Raw genomic sequence first — 22,225 nt, 5'->3', positions numbered from 1 at the left:
TGTTTTTTAAGAGCTAGGCCTTCTAAAATTAATTTTTATCTGAGTCTGAAGTATACTGCAGCTCTCACAGTATTATAGTAAAGATCTGAGTATAAGAGACCAACAATCTTTCACAGTTATGGACTTAAATTAAAATTTTGAAAAGACGGAACTGAAAAAAATGGGGGGAAAAGATCCAGCTTCTAGATTAGCTTCTAGATTAGCCTATCAACATGAAAACACCAGTGTTGTGGAAAACTGAGAAATGTTACGCATGCACAACCTATTGTATTTACTGTTGACTGTAAAACATTAATCCCCCAATAAAGAAATAAAAAATATAAGAAGAAAACACCAGTGAGCCACATATACTCACTGAGCATTTGAAATGTGTCTGGGAAAAACATTTTTAATTTTATTACAGTTTGCTCCATTTAAAAGATGAAGCAGTACAAACATTTTTAATACTGATCTGTGCAAAAGTCATATTTGGACATAGTAGATTAAATAGTCTATGTCATTCAAATAACTCCACCTGTTTCTCTTTGCATTTTCCACATGCCTACTAGAACATTTTAGCAACATCCTGGGATGATATTTGTGGCTTTCATCATGTGTCTAGATGAAAATATGAATCCTTGCACAAGTTTCAAGTTAGAAAGTACAGCTGAGGCTTTTGTTAGTGAGCTCAAAATAGGTGAATGGGAAAAAAAAAAAAGTCAGCTATACAGACAAGGGGCTGCTAAGATAAACAGCCTTCCTTAAAGAAGAAGTCCCACCACATGCTACAACAATGAATGAACTTCAAAGACACTGTGCTCAGTGATCTGGGAAATGGCACAGTGGATAAAGCATTGGACTCTCAAGCATGAGATCCCGAGTTCAATCCCCAGCAGTACATGTACCAAAGTGATGTCTGGTTCTTTCTCTCTCCTCTGATCTTTCTTATTAACAAATATATAAAATCTCTTTAAAAAAAAGATACTGTGCTGAGTGACATAAGCCAGTCATAAAGATGGGGGAGGGGAAGTAGCTCAGTACGCTAAAGCACAGAATTGCAAGACCCAGGGTCACAGGAAAGGAGTCCACATTCCCAGAGACCCACAAAGCATGTCTCAGAACCACATTCATTCCTGCCCTCGCATGGCCATCACCAGTGTCCAACTAAAGGGAGGGTTAAGAGCACAGACTCTGGGAGTCAGGCGGTAGCACAGTGGGTTAACTGCACGTGGCTCGAAGTGGAAAGACCAGCATAAGGATCCCAGTTCCAGTCCTGGCTCCCCACCTGCAGGGGAGTTGCTTCACAGGTGGTGAAGCAGATGTGCAGGTGTCTTTCTCCCCCCCTCTCCATTTCTCTCTGTCCTATCAACAACGACAACATCAATAATAACTACAACAATAAAACAAGGACACAAAAGGGAATGAATAAATAAATAAATATTTTTAAAAATTTTTAAAAATTAAAAAAAAAAAAGAGCACAGACTCTGCAGGCAACTGAAACAAACACACCCCCTGCACAGCCAGGAGAGAGCTAGTTCCTCAGCACCTCAGTCTCCCAGCAGAGTTCCTGACTGAGAGCAGGCTAGGTCATGAACAACCCATGTTTCTCCTACAAATGTGCAAAGTGGGGTGCCTGGACCCCCCAAGGGAGAGAAGTCGGTGCCCGGGGTTCTGCCGTAGTATAATTAGAACTTTTACTTCAGAGTCTCACACAGCTTGGCTTTTAAAAATAAACACTGCTGATGCGCCTCAAAAGAAAGAAGAAGAATATTCAGAACTCCGATATTTTCAGGTAATAGCTCCCTCCCCCTTCATTCTCCTCAGCACTGTGTGACTAATTCTATTGCTTTCATCTTTCAGGCTCCAGGACAAGGCAAAGAAAAGCATTTGGAAATAGGGGTGTGTGGAGGGGGGCAAGTTCCCCCCCAAATCACCTCAGGCTTACCTTTTCTAGCTTCTCTTGGAGCTCCTGGATTTTGATCTGCTGCTCAGCATTGATCTAGAATTACAATGGGGGGGTGTGGGTGCGATTAATACAAGTAGGCACTAAATTAAGTGAAGCTCTATTTTCTCAAAGTTTCCATGGGCTCTCTTTAGCTTTGTTTTTTTAGTTCCTTTTAATGCAGAGAAGAACTGTGGCCTGAGGAGTCTTTCTTTTTTAAATTTCTTTACTGGGGGATTAGCAATTTACAGTCAACAGTAATAAACATAGTTTGTACATGTATAACATTTCCACATAACAGTTCAATCCCCACTAGGTCCACCTCTGCCATCATCCCATCCCACCCGAGTCTTTGACTTTGGTGCAGTACACCAGCTCCAGTCCAAGTTCTGCTTAGTGTTTTCCCTTCTGATCTTGGTTTTCAACTTCTGTCTATGAGTGAGATCATCCCATATTCATCCTTTTGCTTCTGACTTATCTCACTCAACATGATTTCTTTAAGCTCCGTCCAAGATGGGGTAAAGAAGGTGAATTCTAATGGCATTAAAATATCTTCATTCTATAATATCAATAAATGTCAATGGCCTGAATTCACCTATTAAAAGGCACAGAATAAGAAGATATTGAGTAAGAATGAAAGGTAAGTAAGAAAACAAAACCTAGCCACATGTTGTCCGTAGGAATCCCATCTAACTCAAGAAGACAAACCACAGACTCAAAGTGAAAGGATGGAAAATTACCATGGAAGACAATGGACCACAAAAAAGGACAGGAACAGCTATTCTCATCAGACATGATAGACCTTAAAATAAGTAAGAATTTTAAAAGATCAGAATGAAAAGAAAAAAAAAAAAGATAGGGGTGGACATTACTTAATTCTCAGAAGATCAGTCAATCAAGAGGTCTTAATGATTATTCACATCTGTGCACCCACTGAGAGGCCATCTAAATACATCCAACATCTACTAAAAGGGCTACAGCAATATATTAACAGCCACACAGTCATAGGAGGGGATTTCAACACTCCCTGGGTGTTAGACCAGAAACTATCAAATACATAGGAGAAAATACTGGCAGAACTCTTTTCCATCTAAATTGTAAAGGCATCTTCAATGAAATGAATTCAATTAAAAAAAAAGTTGAACGATAAACACAAAGCAGAACTTCAACTGGGTCTGGTGTACTGCACCAAAGCAAAGGACTCTGGGGTGGGTGGGAGAGGGGAGCGTTCAGGTCCTACAACACGATGGCAGAGGAGGACCTAGAGGGGGGCTGAACTGTTCTGTGGAAAACTGAGAAATGTGAACAGGGGTAGATGGCATGATGGTTATGCAAAGAGACTTTTATTCCTGAAGCTCCAAAGTCTCAGGTTCATGGTGAATTCACCTTCTTCACCCCATCTTGGATGATGCACAAAGATATCACATTAGGTGAGATACGCCAGAAACAAAAGGATGGCTATGGGATGATCTCACTCATAGACAGAAGCTGAAAAACAAGATCAGAAGGGAAACTCTAAGCAGAACTTGGAGTGGAGCTGGTGCACTGCACCAGAGCAGGAGTGGGGAGAAGGGTTCAGGTCCTGGAACACGATGGCAGAGGAGGACCTAGTGGGGGTTTGTTGTTATGTGGAAGCTACTGTATATTACTACTGACTGTAAACCATTAATCCCCCAGTAGAGAAATTTTTTAAAAACCTAGAAAAAAAGGTGAGTTCACCATTTTTAATAGCTGAGTAGTATTCCACTGTATATATATATATATATATATATATATATATATATATACCACAACTCTCTCAGCCACTCAATTTGTTGAGTGTTGTTGGACACCTGGGGTGCTTTTAGGTTCTGGCTGTTACAAATTGTGCTGCTATGGACATAGGTACTGAGAAGTCTTGGAACATCTCTCTGTACAAACTTCCATTTCTCTAGAACCAGTCACATGTAAATGACAAAAAGAGGACCAAAGCTGCCCAGAGTGTAAGAATTTTCACAGATGTTTTGCAAAATGTCTGGGTTTATTACTGGGTTGTTAGGGGTGGGGGGAAAGTAACACATTTTTTGCATAGAAAAATTGTGTCAAGACTTTTCCGACAACCCAATAGTTACTGCAGACAGGTAGGACCAAAAGCAAGTGGTATCTTTTACCCCTTTTAGAAGCTCCTGTAGAAGTTAAATGTGGTCACATAGAGGCTGACCATCACAATAAACCCGGGAGAGGGTCCTCTGTTCACTGGGAGAGCTATTTTCACCAAATGACAGGCTATTGAAAAAGACTGTCTGCCAAAAAAAAAAAAAAAAAAAAAACCAGCTATTCCAGTCATGGAAAATACCTTCTCCAGCTTGGAATATTCTCCCACTTCAGGTTTCCCTGGATCCTTAGCCGCCTGTAATTGAAAAGAGACAACAAATCGGGCAATCTCAGAATAGACAAGACTACCTGCTCTACTTTCTAGATCTCTAGGACTAAAATAACAATGATTGTGTCGGCTGCAGACAGATCACCTATACTTTATCATGAATAGATCCCTGGGTCTGAGCCCCAGCACCACATGGGAGCACTAAGGCGCCATGCAAGTTCCTGGCATGGTGGAACAGAGCTGTAGTGTCTCTCTCCCTCTCTCTCTATGTATATATACATATATACATACATATGTATATATATGAAATTTAAAGAAAAAATATCAGCCCAGTAACAGTAATATCACATATTCACCAAGCCCTGGTGCTACAAAATAGATGTCCAGGGTTATTCCTGGGGCTCGGTGCCTGCACAATGAATCCACCGCTCCTGGAGGCCATTTTCCCCCATTTTCTTATTGTTGTTATTGCTTTTGTTGTTGGATAGGACAGAAAGAAATCGAGAGAGGAGAGGAAGAGAGGGGGAGAGAAAGACAGACACCTGCAGGCCTGCTTCACTGTTTGTTTAGAGACCCCCCCACCCCCCGCAGGTGGGGAGCCGGGGGCTTAAGCTGGGATCCTTATGCCAGTCCTAAAGATAGGCTATTATTGATTAAGACCAGGGGGTCTCTAGGGTGTTTCACTGCTTCCCAGATATATACTCTGTCTGGGAGCCAATATACCCGGCACTCCTGCTCAGATCATCCAGGACACTGCCCCCACAAGCCGCTCCCGCCGGTGACTGGGTACCTTCACCAGCTTATGCTGGCATTCTGTCGCTTTCCGTTTGAACTCTTCGGCAGCGAGCCGGGACTCTCTCAGCTCAGATTCGTAGAGATCACTCCGTCTTCTGGCCGAAACGAGGTCCTCTTCTAGCTGATTCATCATCAACCTCATTTCTTCCACCTGAGCCTGGTACTCCTAAGGGGCGGGCGAGTGGAGAAAAGGTGGGCCTTGGGACTAGTGAGAAGGAAGCCGGGCAGTGAAGCCGGAGAAGACACGGGAGAGGGGAGAGAGAGACAGGCAGAACACAGCTCTGGGCAGAGGGTGAGAGGACAAAGAGGAGCGTGTGGGGAGCACAAAGAGGGAGGGAAGAACAGCTAATGGCAAAACTGTTTCCATGTAGGACCTGCATCAACAAGAACAACGCCATTTGCAGCATGTGAACCTATAGATCCTTCGAGCAAGTATAGCTGTAGAATAAGCACGGAACCTTACCATAACACTGGCGCCGTAACACTGAGCACTAGAAGGGACGCCCTTTAAGCACCCAGGCTGTTTAAACTGCTATGTGTGGCTTTCCTCCAAGGGCCACTGTCTATGCAGATGTGTGCTTCAGAAGTCATGTGCTCTTCACACAACTAGATGAGGTACTAGCTTTAAAAACCAGCCTTTCAGACAACACAAGCAGGTAACCGGAAGTCTCAGAGGAAAGAAGCTTGGAAGGTGAAACTCGTCATGTCAGTTTCTCACCACTAATTTTTCTGGGCCCTAAACTGAAGGATGAACTGAGCAACACTCTTGAGGTGCAAGTCACCCTGAAATTCCACAGAGGTGGAGAACAGGAGCTCTTGTCACGGCACTACTGAGCAGCACTCGGAGAGCCCTTCTGCTCCCCCTGAACAGACCCATGACAGAGAGCTAGACAGCCTTTCCCTAAAAGAACAGAACCTTTGAAGTGAATTTTGAGGTCTGCTTGTTTTTTTTGTTTTTATTAACTGGATTTACCATAAGGAATGGGCAATGGTTTTGAAAACATGTAGACCAAGTACAAAAATATTTTTTGTTAGCAAATTCAAAGCTTCCATGCATAAAGAGAACATTATTTTCCACCAATTATTTTTTTTTGGCCTCCAGGATTATTGCTGGGTGTTGGTACCTACACCACAAATCCACTGCTCCTGGAGGCCATTTCCCCCATTTCTGTTGCCCTTGTTACTGTTATTGCTGTCATAGCTGTTGTTGTTGGATAGGACAGAGAGAAACAGATTTAAAAACAAAGGGCTGTGGTACTTCTCAGCAGCTAGGTAGAGTGTGTGCATTACCATGGATGGGGTGTCCTGGTGAACCCCAGTATCAAATCAAATGGGAGGCCTGTGGACCGCACCACAGGAGCTCCAAGGATAATGGAGCAGTGCGCTGGTGTCTCTCTCACAAACACTCTCTTACAATATAGAATACAAATCAGGGGCATCTTTTCTCCTTAGGCACTCTTTACTTGAACTTCTGTCCATGAAAAAGAGATACAGTGTGGGTTTTTTGTTTGTTTTTAATATTTTACTTACATATTATTGGATAGAGACAGAACGAAATTTAAAGGGGAGAGGGAGATAGAGAAAGAGACAAAGACACCTGCATCCCTGCTTCATCTCCTGCAGGTGGGGGACCTTGCACACTATAATGTGTGTACCTAACCAGGTACGCCACCACCTGGGCCCTTTGTGTTTTATTAAGAGCAAGTGCTGCTCTTCCCTCCAACCTCTCTCTCCCCGGGGCTGCAAGAGCACAGAGGACAGGCGGACAAGAAGGCAGCAATATCTGTCAGCAATCAGGCACCCAACCTGTTGCATGCCTCTAAGAATTCTCCTTCATTGGTTGAGCTGCTGTTATTAGGCTGGTTGCTTCAAGGGAATCTTCTAAGCCCAACAGCTAGCCAAACCCTGCTTCAGGAAAAAGTGGAGAGAAGCTAATCAGGTCTGTTCCCCCAGACAGCTGAGAGAGAACTAGCAGTTCTTGGCTGGAAGTGAGCTGTAGGTAAGAGCTGGGTGGTATGAGGGTGGGGGGCCATGGATAGAACAGTGGGGTGGGGAGCCATGAACAGCTCACAGAGCCCCCCTGAGACAAGGCCTCGGAATGGAGCTTCGGAATTTTGAGCAGAAAGTAATAGACAAGCTCCTGTTCTATCAGGAAGCTAGTGACACAGATGCCTTCCATACTCCCCGCCTTCTCTCTTCATGCCTGGGGAGGAAGTGCTGTGGGAAGGGTCAGAGAAATCAGCAATTACTAAAAAATGGCCTGTGAAGCAAGTTCTCATGTGAGACTCCGCAGTGTTTTCAGTGAAGGCAGATCCAAATACTCTACCAGCAGCAGCTAAGTAGATGCAAAATAATAATAATAATAGTAACAATAGTAACAATAATAGTAATGAGTAGCTGTTCTTTAGAGAAGAACAATGGTGAATAAATGCCAGGTGTAGGGGGGATCCGCTTGCTGCAAACCAAAAACTAGGAGTTTGCAAACAGCATTAAATGCTTCTTGGTGGATTGCAAGAACATCTTGTTTCCAATAAACTTACCCAAAGTCATGTTAGTAAGTCCCTCTGATGAGAAATACAATATGAACCCAAGGAGTTTTAGAACTTTTGGCAGTCACTAAACCCAAGACTCCACATGCACGCCAACTGAGAGCTGAACTACGAAAGACGCTTCTTTGAGCTCAAGCACCAACACAGACCTATTCAAAATGTCCTGATGGTTCAGCAATCCACAGGCACCAGCTGCTCCCCCTGGTGGCTAAACACAGCTTTCACTTCCCCAGGACGTCATCAAAAGCGAATTTCCAAACCAAGTCCACTTTTTGCGGTCTGCGCTTGCTGTACATAACTCAAACCAAGTCCACAGAAGGGGAGAAAGAAGCCTACCTCCTGAAACTTTTGGACGGAAAGCTATGTTGATAAAAGGAACATGAGTCAACTGGCAAAGCAGACTTCCCGTGCTTTCATGAAGTGACCCTCAGAACCTCTAAGACGGTTGCTATTACTCAGAACTCTGACATCCAGGTTGCCACCTTTCTTTTCCTATGCACACTTATCTTATAACCCTCTTGCCAAGCAGGAGGATATTAACCACTCATTAAAAAATATTAAGGTGGGGGTCGGGCGGTGGCGCAGCGGGTTAAGCGCACGTGGCACAAAGCGCAAGGACCAGCATAAGGATCCCGGTTTGAGACCCCGGCTCCCCACCCGCAGGGGAGTCGCCTCACAGGCGGTGAGGCAGGTCTGCAGGTGTCTGTCTTTCTCTCCCCTTCTCTGTTTTCCCCTCCTCTCTCCATTTCTCTCTGTCCTATCCAATAACGAATAGCGTCAACAATGGCAATAATAATAACCACAACGAGGCTACAACAACAAGGGCAACAAAAGGGGAAAAAAATGGCCTCCAGGAGCAGTGGATTCATGGTGCAGGCACCGAGCCCAGTAATAACCCTGGAGGGGAAAAATATATATATATATTAAGGGGATTCGGCACCCCCCCAAAAAAAATTTGGCCCATACTCCCAGGGGGGAGAAATGATAGGGGTCAGATGACCAGAGGGCTCTGAACTCCAACTCTATCAGGACCCAGAGAGAGAAGAGGGAAAAGGGAGGGAAATTTGGATGTAGTAATTGGTGTTATGTGTGACTTGGAATGGAAAAGAAGATGGAACCATAGGAAAAAAACGGGGGGGGGAAGGGGCGCAAATATATACAAAAACAGACAGATAGTTGTAGGAAGAATAATTGACCCATATTTGCAACCTTGGGAATGGGGATACAGAACTCTGATGGTGGGAATAGTGTGGAGCTATGCCACTGTTATCCTGTAATTTTTTTCATTCTTCTTTTTACCAGAGCACTGCTCAGTTCTAGCTTATGGTGGTATGGGAGATTGAACCTGGAACTTTGGAGTCTCTGGTGTGAGAGTCTCTTTAAATAACCATTATGTTATCTATACTCATCCTTATCTTATAATTTTGTGAACCAATATTAGAGCACTGATAAAATTTAAAAAATAATTAAAAGTATTAAGGTGATAAAAGAGATGGTGCCAATAACCTGCCGCCTCCCCCCAAAAAAGCAATAGGTTTTTGTGAAAAGAACGATTAGTGGACCCCATTATCTGCAGGAGCCCTCTGCATCTCCATCACCCATAGGGCTGCGTGCGTGCTGCCCAGAGACAAACACGCTCATTTCCCTCACTGCTTCCATGAGTTTCTGAATGTGAATGAGAGTTGCCTGACAGCTGATAATGCAGCTCTCCAACTGCTCATTGCCTTCTCTTCATTAAAGCTTCTATTTACAGTTGCTTCAAAGGACAAAAAAAAAAAAAAAAAATTCCATGCTAAAAATGAAACAATGAAGCAAAATAAGAATGAACCATCTAGAAAGAAAACCCTTTCAGAACAGAAAAAGAAAAAAGAAGAAGAAGGAGAAGAGTAAAAAAAAAAAAGAGTGGGCTTTTTAAAGGTCTCAAGTCTCTTTCTGAACACGGGATGGCATTCTGCATGCAGATTGGCCAGGTTAATTCTGACTCGGCCTTGACTGTTTGAACCTTCCTTCTGGAATATTTCTTTACGTAAGTAACATGACAAGTTGTCCTGGCTTCTTTCAAGAGCCTAAATAAAGTACATCTGAAAAGCTATAAGAAATACAAAATTTGAGTTTAAAGCAGAGATCAGTAAACTTTGTCTATGAAAGACTAGACAGCCAGTCTTTGTCACAGTCCCTGTCACAACTCCTCACCTCTGTCACTGGAGCAGGGCAATGTGGACACGAATGAATAGTGCTGTGTCCCATTACAGACCCTAGCATTTGAATTCTATACACTATTGGCAGGCCATGAAAACTTCTGACGTTCCCCCCTACTGTTGAAAAAACCGCAAAAGCCATTCTTAGTTTGCAGCCATGGCAAACAAATGGTGATGGTGGTGGGCCAGATTAACCCTGCAGGTTGAAGTCTGCCCGTGCTCGCTCTAAAGCTATGCCTTGAACTGAAAAGAATAACCCGTCGGGGCGTAGGTTTCAAAAGGAGGTAGAACCAGCTCTCTGTGGTTTCTGTACATCACGGGAGATCTAGACTCTTCAAGTGACCTACATACCTCTCTCCTCACCCCACCCCGCTCCTTCCCTCTCTCTGCCTCTCAAGCACACCCCTCCCAAAACGAGATGCCCAGTGGCAGCTTACCTGCTCTTTGATTTCCTGGAGCTTCCGGCTCTGCTCCCTGATATCATGGAGGAGCTGCAGTGCTTTGTCATCTTCCTGAGACACCTCCATCCGTGCCTGCTCCAAACTTCGCTTTAAGCTCTGTGGAAAGCAAAAAATTTAATAGGGATGCCCTGTGGATCCTGCTCTGTTTGAAAAGATTCATTAAAGGAGCCATGAGCTGCTTCGCAGACACCAACAACGGTTCTGGGAGATGGACCAAAGTTGACAATTTCCAGTTGGTTGCTGGTTCCAGTGCTCATCCTGCAAAAACTCTGGGTTCAAGAAAACATCATTTCAATCTTGTGACCTTAAGGATCTAACCTGTAACTATCTCCTCTGACCATCTACCTGTTGTAGGAGATACTTACTTATGTGTTTGGGACTTCAAATAATAACACTCCTTAAGCTGTTGTCACCACCACTTGGATGGCCACAGTCTTTTTGCGGAACAGTAGTTATTCGTGGACTCTGATGTATATATCCCTCTCTCAAAGGGGCAATGGCTTAGTTATCTGCCCAGCGGCCATCTAAGATGCCCAACAGGCTGAGTGCACCTCCTAGCTTCTGCTTCATGGACACTTTTCATCCATAAGCTTCCCTCAATGCTTCAGTGACACGGAAATCTATAATCTGAAATACATAGCCGAATAGCATCACCCACCACTGCAAGGCAGCCAAATCTGGAAGGGAAACATAGCAGTTATTCTTAATCAGCCACATTCTCTAGATCTCTTCTCCCTTGTGAAGAAATAGAAAAATAAAGTAAAATAAAATAAATAAACTTGGAAAATGTGTGACTCAACTTCTCAAGACTGTTTCATTGGACAGATTTTAAAAAACACCTGAATGGAAATTACAACAAGACAATGGAAGAGAAGACAGTCTACTCTCATGAAGGGGGGGGGGGAGTCTCATGGTAAATAACTACAGAGGGTCTGGGCTTTTAAGGCTGAATTTTCTTGTCATGAATGCTGTTTGTGTTCAATGAAAAAGAAATGATCTCAGACAGATCAGAAATCTGTTTACTTGCTGGTATTTGGGAGGCTGGTTCGAGAGGCTGATTTGAGTCAGACACAGCATGGACCACATAGGCTGGGATGGGAGATGTTAGAACGTTTTCAGCTAACCCCATGGCCAGGCTCCATGGCCTACCTGGACTTTCTGGAGCCTCGGTTCTCTAGGCTCTCATGCCTGGCCCCAAGCTACCTTGCCAACCACCAACTGCGCTTCTGAACAATTCCTGTCTCTCTCCTTTCTGCTACTGGCTGTGATGTGCCTCATGGAGCCATCATGAAACAGGGTGAGACACACATAACAGGAAGTACCGCCTCCAGGGGCAAAGGCTCACACTGCATTCTGTGATGTAGGTAGCAAGGTCCTGCTCCAGGAGGGATCTCTGAGTCTCAGAGGCCTTCAGCTCCACCTCCTTCTGACTAAGCACAGCCTCCACCTCTGACACTCTCCGATGTAACCGGGTCATTTCCTGCTCCATCTGAAATAAACACATGGACAGGTTAAAAGGGCCCTGGGAGCTGTAGGGAGCAATAAAATCTCACAGCATTCTCCCAAACCAGCTGGTGGTCTGGGCTGGCCTAAGTTGACAAATGGTAGGGTGGAAATACCATTTTTTCTTCGCCCTGGAGTGCACAGTTCTTCGTGTAAGGACAGTCACCAGTGCTAAGTCACTCCTCTCATTCACAGCTTGGTTCACACTTGGTCACTTCTCTAACCCAGTGAGCCATCAAGCCACAGCCATCATCACTTTTCACTTGTTTGCTTTTTTTTTTTTTTTTTTTTTTTTGGCTTAGGGTTGGGTTTGTGTGTTTTTAAACAGGCGTCACTTTAAATTTTATCCCAAATCCATCTTGATCCCCCCCCATCTCCTTGCAAAGAGCTAGAGAACAGATCCAGAACCAGGTAAGGAGCTAGGAATTCGTCTGCACTCTCAGAAGTCCCAGGCCAGGAGTGGCTTGTTTTTTTATTTTATTTTTTTATGAGCTTCCAGAGAGCTGCCCCTGGGCAGGAAGAGTGAGCATTAAGAGACGTTGAGCATAAGCAACACCGTGGCCACAGTGACAGAAGCAGGAGTTTTGTGTGTGTTTTTTAAAGACTAGGAAGAGAGAGCTTCGCATCACTCAGAGCAGATGGGACGCGTTTCGGCCACAGGTGAGGGCCTGTGCCACCTGCCGGAAGAAGCAGACATCTGGCTGGGTCATGCTGAGGAACGGGGGTCTTTTTAAAGCCGGGGCCTCCGCTGAGTAAGATTTAAAGGATTTACAGCAACATCAAGGCCCGGATGCATGTCCCTCTGAGCTGCCGGAGGTGACTTCGGCGGGCTCTGCACGGATCAGGTGGCTCAGCGCCAGCGTCGGCCCCAGGCGGCTCCCTTGGCATAAAATGACGGGAGGATCCTGGAGCAAGGAGGGAGGCCGGCTGCGTAGATAAATACCTTGTGACACTTGTCCTGGGAGTCTTGCAGCTCTTTGCTTTTGATGAGGAGTTTCTTTTCCATGGAGCTAGTCTTGGCAGGGGAGTCCAGACCCGACACAACAGACCTGAGAGAGGAGAAAGCCAAGGTCAGAGTGGCCACTGAGGGTGGGGTTGTGAAGAGCTGCATTTGGAAACTGCTGCAGAGACCTCGGACTTGTCAGAGTTCTGTAGTTAGCCACAGAGTCGGTTCTGGTGGCTACCAATGCCATCCAGGAAGGAGGAAAGAAAGAGGAACTCTGGGAGCTGGAAGACCTCTGGGTATACCCAGCCCCCACCGACCTCAGCAACGATTCAGCCCCTCTGAGCCTCAGTCTCCATATCTGTGCAGTGACATGTTCATGAAGGCTGAGCACACCAGAGAGGATGACCACTAAAGGTAGAGTACTTAGCTAGGGATACAGCTTGCTAGTGCGCATGTGTGCCTGAAGCCCCAGATTCAACCCCAAGAGCACCACATATGTCAGAGATGAGAGGTGCTCCAATCTCTCTCTCTCTCTCTCTCTCTCTCTCTCTCACACACACACACACACACACTCATAAATAAATCTTTACAAAAAAATAAAGACAGGGCATTGTGCCTGCCCAGCTTCTTTTAGTCTCTCAATAGAAATGTGCCTGTACCATCTCAGTTCTAGAAGCTATTCCAGGTACTGCCATAGCAATAAATAAGATAGCTACGGTTCCTGTTCTCCTGGACAGTCACAGAGGACAGAGAGACAGTATCAGGCAGCTATAGAAGTAATGGGTGATGACATCTGGCAAAGAAGAAAATGAAATGATGTGATCAGGGGTGCTGAGGGAGGGCTTCTTTGAGGAGATGGTTTTGTAGAGGCCTGAAGGATAAGAGAGGACTGGTCATTGAAAGTCCTATCAATGGAAGGAAACCAGCTCCAGGGGGGGAGAAAACAGGTGCAAAGGTCCTGAGGCACAGAAAACTCAGCAGGAGTCCAACAAATGCTGTTAGCCACTGTACTGATCAAATTATCATTTATTCCATCCACATGCTAACCAGTTTGGTCCAGCTTCATTTAAAAAAAAAAAATTTTTTTAAAATATTTATTTATTCCTTTTTGTTGCCCTTCTTGTTTTATTGTTGTTGTTACTGATGCCGTTGTTGTTAGATAGGACAGAGAGAAATGGAGAGAGATGGGGAAGACAGAGAGGAGGAGAGAAAGATAGACACCTGCAGACCTGCTTCACCGCCTGTGAAGCGACTCCCCTGCATGTGGGGAGCCAGGGGCTCGAACCGGGATCCTTATGCCGGTCCTTGCTCTTTGCACCACCTGCGCTTAACCTGCTGTGCTACCACCGGACTCCCTCTGACTTCATTTTTTAAAAAATATATATTTATTTATTTTTCCCTTTTGTTGCCATTGTTGCTTTTTATTGTTGTAGCTATTATTGTTGTTGTTGTTTATGTTGTTGTTGTTGGATAGGAGAGAGAGAAATGGAGAGAGGAGGGGAAGACGGAGAGGAGAGAAAGACAGACAGACACCCGCAGACCTGCTTCACCACCTGTGAAGTCACTCCCCTGCAGGTGGAGAGCAGGGGGCTTGAACCGGGATCCTTATACTGGTCCTTCTGCTTTGCGCCACGTGTGCTTAACACGCTGCGCCACCGCCTGACTCCCCTGGCTTCATTTTTTAAGAACATCCAAAGCTTAGTGTGGTGGGCTGAATAATGGCCTCCCCAAGAAGGCCATGCCTGAATCCCTGGGTCCTGCAAAAGGACTTCGTAGAAGTGATTAGGGTATGGATCTTGAGCTGGGGGAACGATCCTAGGTTATTTGGACAGGTCCAGTGTCACCACAAATGTCCTTAAAAGCTGGAAACAAAGGAAGGGAGATGTGGCCACAGAAACAAGGTCAGAGAGAGAAAGAGAGGAAGAGGCCAGGAGCCAAGCAGTCTGGGCAGCCCGGAAGCTGGGAAAGGCAAGCGGAGCGTTTCTCCACTAGGAGCGGCCAGGAGGGCAGCCCTGAGTTCATCCCAGTGAAACCCATCTCAAACTTCAGACCTCTAGACATAGAAGAGCATTCGCACGTGAGCTTTTGTTTTTCAGAGACATCACAACACGGCCGCACCATCCGCGGAGCTCCCCCGGTGCCATCCGGGGAGCTCTCATGTGGTGCTCGGGCTTAAGCCCACAGTCTCACACACTACTGGGCAAGTGCTCAACCTGGTGAACTACCCCCAGCTCCATTCTTTCTTCTCCCCTAAAATATCGCTCTCTCACACAATGCAGAATTTAATACTGGGCCACAGAGGCTGGTGCCATCCATAACCCTCAGTTCATTCCATGGTACTACATTAAAAAAAAAAAGGCTCCCAGTTTAATATAGTCACTTGTTGTTTGATACACCTGTCCCCACTCTTGTTTCTCTGAAAAGCTTGATCACCTGCCTGAATAGATTAGAAAATGCTAAAAGGGTGTGTTTCCTTGGTAATCCTAGCCACGTGTGGACTGAGGAGGAAAACCAAAAAAGAGACATTTCTCGTAAATCAGCATATTAGTACTTTGATTAAGTTTCCTGCACACGGGTGATCTTCTAAGCCATTAAGTTGATGGTCATTTGTAACAGCAGTAAGAGGAGATGCAAACACTTCCTGAGCAATGACTACATGCCTGGTTCTGTCCTAAATTGAGACACCTTCATTCTCCACAGTTCTATAAGGCAGCTATGATGCCTCAACCTCAATTTAATAGGTAAGAACACTAAGGCCCAGAGAGGTTGAGCTATCTTGTCAGCTAATAAATGGTTTCTGTTGGTCTCCAAAAAGAACTGAGGCAGAGAGAAGGACTGACTTGATGTACCTGACAGAATTCTTGGGAAAAGTGTCACAAAAATGATGCGGGGGCCAGACAGGTGACTTAGTAAATGAAACACAAGACTCACCTGTGTGAGGTCCTTGGCTCCAGTCCTGGTATCACCTGTGCCAGAGCTGAGCTTTGTGCTCGCTCCAGTGCTCCCTCATTCGTAATATAAACAGCTCTTTAAAAAATTAATATTGTAGGGCTAGGGAGACAGCATAATGGTTCTGCAAAAAGCCTTTCAAGGCTGATGCACCACAAGTAGCAGGTTCAATCCCCAGCACCACCACAAACCAAAGCTGAGCAGTGCTCTGGTAATAAAAATAAAAGCAAAACAAAATTAATATTGCATACAAGAAAATGGCTCAGCAGGTAGCATGTAGGACTTGCATGTCTGAGGTTCCCAGTTCAGTCTCAGGCACTGCATGTCCAGGGGTGGTACCTTGGGCTCTGCTCTCTCTCTATGAAATTCTCATCAGAGAAAAGTCTTTTTATAACAACAATAATAATGCAGCATGACCCAGAGAGAGAGGACTAGGAGGATATTCTCTCCTAAACAAGGAAGTACTAGGCTGAAAAGAGAGCTCACCGGGTAGGACACCTGTTTTGTTTGTGGCCCAGGTTCAAACCCTGGCACGGGAGGTGTTATGGCATCAGAGGAAGCTGCAGTGCTGTGGTTTCTGTTTATCTGAACAAGTAGTCATGCTGCAGTCATGCATGTGTAGGGTCCTGGCTCAAAAAAAGAATGAGGAGATACTCACCCACCCAGGAATATATAACACACACATACTGCCTCACCCTGAGCACTTGTGAGATCTAAAAGACCATGACAGTCCTCTAGCAAGGCACCCTCTCTCACTGGCTGGCACCCTGGGCACAGACACTGGGTCTGGGCAAGGGCAGGACAAACTATCTCAAGCAGCAGAAGCATGGGCAGAGCCCACAGATGCCCCAGTGGCCCAGCATTGCTGCCTTGGCAATGGAATTGCAGGAGCTGAGTGTTCATGTCTTTCCAGCAAGTGACAAAGCTCCCTGCAGCAGCTCTGAACACCTTTCTCCCTGGACCTCCTCCCAGCCAGGTGACAAGAGGTGGCATAATTCTGCTGCACCCCAAATGACACCCACCTCCACCCATGCCGTCAAGGAGCCAGAAGAGTCCACAGTCCAAAGTCAGGCCACTCTGCTCAAACCCTGGTCCCACTGTTTGCTATTTGTGTAGCCTCTCTGAGCCTCAGTCTCCTCATCTGTGAAAACTGGGGTGACTCCCAATCAACCTCCAAGAGTTCCTGCAACAATGAAGTGGGCCGGCCTGTGTGAAGTCCTCAGCGTGGTGCTTGGCATCGTTCAGGGAGCCACCGAGTGCCAACATTCCTATGATCTCCATCCGTTTCAGCATCGCCACCCCTTCCACCTCGTAAGTAGCACATGAGCCTCGCAGGACTGAGGAAGCGGCTTGAAATAGCAAAACTCAGGGGACTGGATTTGCTCAGTACCATTATTCACATTCAAACAAATGTTGATTAATCATAGAAATGGGCAGCAGCCATTGAGATCCAGAAATAAATCTTTTTTTTTTTTGAAACCTCACTTGTGACTAGAATGTAACCAAGTTGTGTCCCCTCTTACTAACCAGCTTCCTACCTAAATCTGGTCAGTACAGGCAATGCTTTCTTGCTCTTGCTCTCTCTCTTCCATCAGAGATGAAATGGGTTGCTTGTCATGGCTTTTGAGCTGCCTGTACTGTTTTCACCTTCCAGCCTCTGCTCTGGTAGGTGTCTCGGAGAAGAACAGGGCCACACAGGGAAGGAGGGATGGCCCAGACTGGACCCCCCCACACACACACCCCCTGACCCTTCAGTCACCCAGAGACTCATACATCACTTGGGCTCCGGCAAAGGCATGAGTCAGGGATGACAGAGGCGACGGCTCTTTGTGCCCCAGCACAGAACTGGCAGAGCGAGAATGATCACATAGGTGCCACAATGGTGAGTGGGAAGGGCCTTTGAAAACTTCATGTCCCCTGGAGGGCAGCTGCCAGCTGGGTTTCATGGTTAGCTGCACTGTTGCAGGCATAAGGAAGAGCTGTTTCTCGGTCCCTCACTAGTGGGGCCCAGAAAGAAGGGGACGTGTAGCCCCCACTCACTGGCTCTTGGGGAGACTATGCAACAACCCTCCTGGTCCCCTAGGGCCAACTCCTTCATTCTGCTATTTTGATGCCTGACAAATGTTCACAGTTTAGAAATTCTAAGTATGGCAATTAAGAGCTCTTCAGAATAAAGGTGGGACAGAAGTTCTTTTTTTTTTTTCTAAGAATAAATAAAAAAAAAATCACATCTATAAAAAGCTGTGGTATGAGTGGTGAGACTAAATCTGGCTGGTGGCAACAACTGCCGAAATAACAATGGGACTGGAAGGTGAAGAGGAGAAAGGCCATCAGGATTCCCTGGATCTTCCCTGCGTGTCAACCTGGCTGCCGGGTAGGATGACCTGGGAATCTCCTGCAGAGCACCGACAGTGGGAGTGTCCTTTGTGGTAGTAGAATGGTGGCTGCTGCTCATGGTACTTTTCTCCTGAGCTGTAGAGTGACCCTAGTGTAAACCATGGACTCTGATGATGGTGGTGGGTCGGTGTAGATTCGTCCATTTTCCAAAGGTGCGCAACGCTGAGCCGGCAGGAGGCTGGGCATGTGTGAGGGCAGAGGGTGCTTGACGAGACCCTGTGCCTTTCTCTCAGTTTTGCTATAAATCTCAAACTGCCATGAAAAACTAGCTCTTTGGAAAAAATAATCAAGTCCAGGGCCCAACTAGACCGATTAAATCAGAAATAGACAGACAGCAGTAGGGCCTGGGCACTGCAGTGCTTACTATGTCCCCAGGTGACTCCAAGGCACAGACAGGATGCTAATGACAGAAGGCGACTCGGGGCTAAGGGCACAAACACTCATGTCCCCAATATTTGGATCCGAGTGGCATTCCGGCCAACACAGTTTTTTGTCTTTCTTTTTTAATATTTATTTATTCCCTTTTGTTGCCCTTTTTTTTTTACTGTTGTAGTTATTATTATTGTTATTGATGTCATTGTTGTTGGATAGGACAGAGAGAAATGGAGAGAGGAGGGGAAGACAGAGAGGGGGAGAGAAAGACAGACACCTGCAGACCTGCTTCACCGCCTGTGAAGTGAATCCCCTGCAGGTGGGGAGCCGGGGGCTCGAACCGGGATCCTTGTGCCGGTCCTTGCTCTTTGTGCCACGTGCGCTTAACCCGCTGCACTACAGCCCGACTCCTGGCCAACACATTTTTATCCAGTAACTCTGGGTCACTCTTTGAATGAGAATACAATTTATTTTTTATATATTTATTTCTGTTACTTTTTAATTTGATAGGGCAGAAAGAAGTTAAGAGGAAAGGGGGAGATGGAGAAGGAGAGAGAGAGATACCTGCAGCACTATTTCACCACTCATGAAGCTTCCCTCCACAGGTAGGGCCCAGGGACTTGACCCTGGATCTTTGTACATGGCAGCATGTGTGCTCAACTAGCCGCCAAGAAAAGAATTTAGAAGATTATATACTGGGGGACTGTAATTTCAGGTCAATGCACAAGTTTCAACATTGAGTAAAGAAGATTCAACCCAGCAACTTCAGTACTACAATTGTGATACACTAATCCCATGAATTTATGACTTGATTTTTATACATGTACATGTGTATGTGTATGTATATGTGTACATATACAATGAGCGGAGGGTATGTATGTTTGTGTGGCACGTATAGGCATACAAATGTTAATTCTGCTCCTTTTTTACATAGACATTTAACTCTCAATATGTAGTTCTTGAATGGCCAGATCCCCCAAATAGATATTCTCAGATACTATTTTCTTTATCTTAATCTAGGATTTTCACTTGCCATCCTTCTGATTTTCAAAGCAATGGCAACTTATTGCTGACCTTTGTATTGTTCCATATTTGGCCATAACGTAAACCACAGCTGGAGAGGCTGGACCCAAAGCTTGTCCTCTGAGCTACTAGACTGTTACCAAGCACAGTCCTGTCCTGTCCTGTCCTGTGCAAATGGTATCTCTGCTGGCTTAAATCACCCTGAAAGGTACTATCTCACCCAGAGTGATATCAAAGAGCTGATGTTACTACTGCTTTAAGGGAAATCTACAAAGGAAAAAAAAAAAGTTCTGTAACTGGTCAGAATTCTAAAACTAGAGGTGAGAGACCCAGAATTTCAGTAAGGAAAACTATCCAACAATAGATATATAGTTAAGTGGATAGACTTACAAAGGTGAATTGACATGAGTATACAAGCCTTTTATATTTGCATAAATATAAAAGCCCTGTGATCCCGTGAGAAGTTCTTGTAAGCCAGATGTTCTCAACCAGGGGCGATTTCGTCCCTGGGGAGGTATTTGGGGCTATCTGAAGACTGAGGGTGGGAGTGCTACTAACCTCTCATGGGTGGAGGCCAGGAGCCGCTCCAACTGCCGTAATTCACAGAGCAGCCACTCACAAGAACCAGTCAGCCCCAAATTTCCATAGTGGAAAGTTATGGAAGCTGCAATTCTGGCCCTCAAGCACGAAGCGACACGGGAGAGAGAATTCGTGTCACTGCCCGTAGCACGGACAGTGGTGCACATTCAGCAAGCACTTGCTACTGCCCTGCACTGTGCTCGGTGCTCTGTGGCTCACCTCTCTGAATCCTCCCAACAGTCCCACAAGTTGTCACTGAGCTCAGAGGTGTGCCCTCTTCTCCCGTGTCACATCATCATCATGCGTGTGGAGCAGGGGGGTCCAGACTTGGCTGGACTGTCCAACAGTCATTGCTTCAAAGCTCAACTCTGCTACTTCTTGGCTGCAGGGTCTTAGCCCAACCTGTGGAAAGTGCTGCAGAGGCTCAGAAGAGCGAGGTCATGGAGGACGGGGAGCTGGTTCACTCAAGGGAAGGGAACCTCTGCCTACGAGAGACTGTGTGTGAAGACGGAAGGGGAACTCTGAGCCTGAGCCCAGAGCAGCCTGGAGACCCCAGGAGAGCCACACTCTAGGTCAGTTCATCACCACCCCCGTACAAGAACGCTTCTACCTCGTCTCCCAGTGGCTCAGAGGGGCTAATTAAAGAGGAAGCGGGACAGATCTTAGAGGCCCAGGCTGGTTCATGCTCTGGGCTGGCTGAGAAGCAGTACAATAAGACTGCTAATAAAAGAACATGCAGCCTGCCCACACATCGCTTGCCTGCTCCTCCTGGCCACAGCTCGGTTACACAGCCAGTTATCCCCATGGAGAGAAAAGGCACTTGGGAACCCGGGAGCATGCAGTCACCCACCCACCCATACACAGCAGTGCTGTCTCTCCCCACACAGGGGCCACGTTTGGGTCCCCACCACCACCACCACCACCACCACCCCCGGCCCCAGCTTCTATTTTCTAAACAAATTTACTCTGAAATCAACATCTCTTCCTGATATACACATCTGCCTTATAATTATAGAGACCCAGAGAGCATGAATAGAGGTAATGGTGTCTGATACAGTGGGAAGGTCGGGCTTGGTCGGTACTGCTGCCACAGAGTTGAATGCCTTCACAAGACCTAAAAATTGTTTTGCATGTAACCTCAACATTTAAGGGGGGAAAAAAACAGAAACTGCAGTTTTCCTAATGTCTATAAATAATCCTCACAACTCACAGAAGCCCCTTAAGAAAGTCATTTGGAATACTTCCTATGAGAAGAGAATACAATCTGTACTTACATGTAAAAAGTAAGACTCTATGCTAAATACCCCCTACTCACTACTGATAACGACTAAGTGCTTCTGCACCCTGCCACCCGTCTAGGCCTTGAGGAAGGGGACTGGACTGCAAAAGATGCCACCAAATCACAGATATTCTTGGGATAATCCAGAATGGATACTGGAGGCTAAGATGAAGATACTGAAATTAGCTCAGATGAGGGCCCTACCTTAATTGTGGCCAACGGCACTAAAAATACATGGAAATGCAAGATGTAATATGGTGCAAAACAATTTTAAAAACTCATCATCATTCTGTTCCAAAAATATATTGGCTTTTAAGACAGAGCATTCTGAAACTTATGAACTAACTTCATAAACCTACCTAAAAATAAGTGGTGTCCATCATGACTTGTTAGAGGGAATCAATATACTGCTCTCTTAGAGAGTTTCAATCTAGCTAGCTTTGAGGTCCCCTCTACACACACACACACACACACACACACACACCCCTAGCAGTGCTCTCCAATAAGAGCATTTGTTTTGGCATGAGGAATACATAACTCAGGAGTCATTTACAAAAGCCACACCATTAATGAAAGGACGGCCTCCCGTGCGATGTCTAATACAGTCCCCATCTCAGAGCCAGTGCCTTCCTTTGAGGGCTAGTTTGATTGACATTCCTCCATCTCTTGTATAGATAGCTGCAAGACCCCATGTCTATCCCTGCACCCACTCCTGTCACCCTTCTATCTAGCCACTACAGCACACTCAGAGGGACTCTGTGTGAGATGAGAACCAGATCTTCCTTGTAAAAGCTTCCTTTCAATTCTTTGTGGCAACTGAAGCTAAAGTCAAACCCAGGTCCCTGCCTACCTCAGGTCCCCACACATCCCAAAGCTGCAGTGGCCTCTAT

The 22,225-nt window shown here is 45.7% G+C and overlaps 1 protein-coding gene across 9 annotated transcripts in view; it reads right to left on the bottom strand.

Moving 5' to 3' along the window:
• Positions 1–22,225, bottom strand: part of CIT (citron rho-interacting serine/threonine kinase) — a 179,422-nt gene that overhangs the window by 84,799 nt on the left and 72,398 nt on the right. For all 9 annotated transcript variants that reach the window (XM_060192996.1, XM_060192998.1, XM_060192999.1 and 6 more), the window contains 6 exons: positions 12,734–12,839; positions 11,633–11,776; positions 10,264–10,383; positions 5,075–5,245; positions 4,258–4,311; positions 1,926–1,979 (listed from right to left, as the gene is read on the bottom strand). In XM_060192996.1, coding sequence (XP_060048979.1) covers positions 1,926–1,979; positions 4,258–4,311; positions 5,075–5,245; positions 10,264–10,383; positions 11,633–11,776; positions 12,734–12,839 — 649 coding nt within the window. The remainder of the gene's footprint in view (positions 1–1,925; positions 1,980–4,257; positions 4,312–5,074; positions 5,246–10,263; positions 10,384–11,632; positions 11,777–12,733; positions 12,840–22,225) is intronic.

The sequence above is a fragment of the Erinaceus europaeus genome, chromosome 6, assembly GCF_950295315.1.
Source record: "Erinaceus europaeus chromosome 6, mEriEur2.1, whole genome shotgun sequence".
Classification (NCBI taxonomy): Eukaryota; Metazoa; Chordata; class Mammalia; order Eulipotyphla; family Erinaceidae; genus Erinaceus; species Erinaceus europaeus.
Note: the sequence above shows the minus strand (reverse complement) of the source record. Positions and strands in the feature narration are given on the sequence as shown.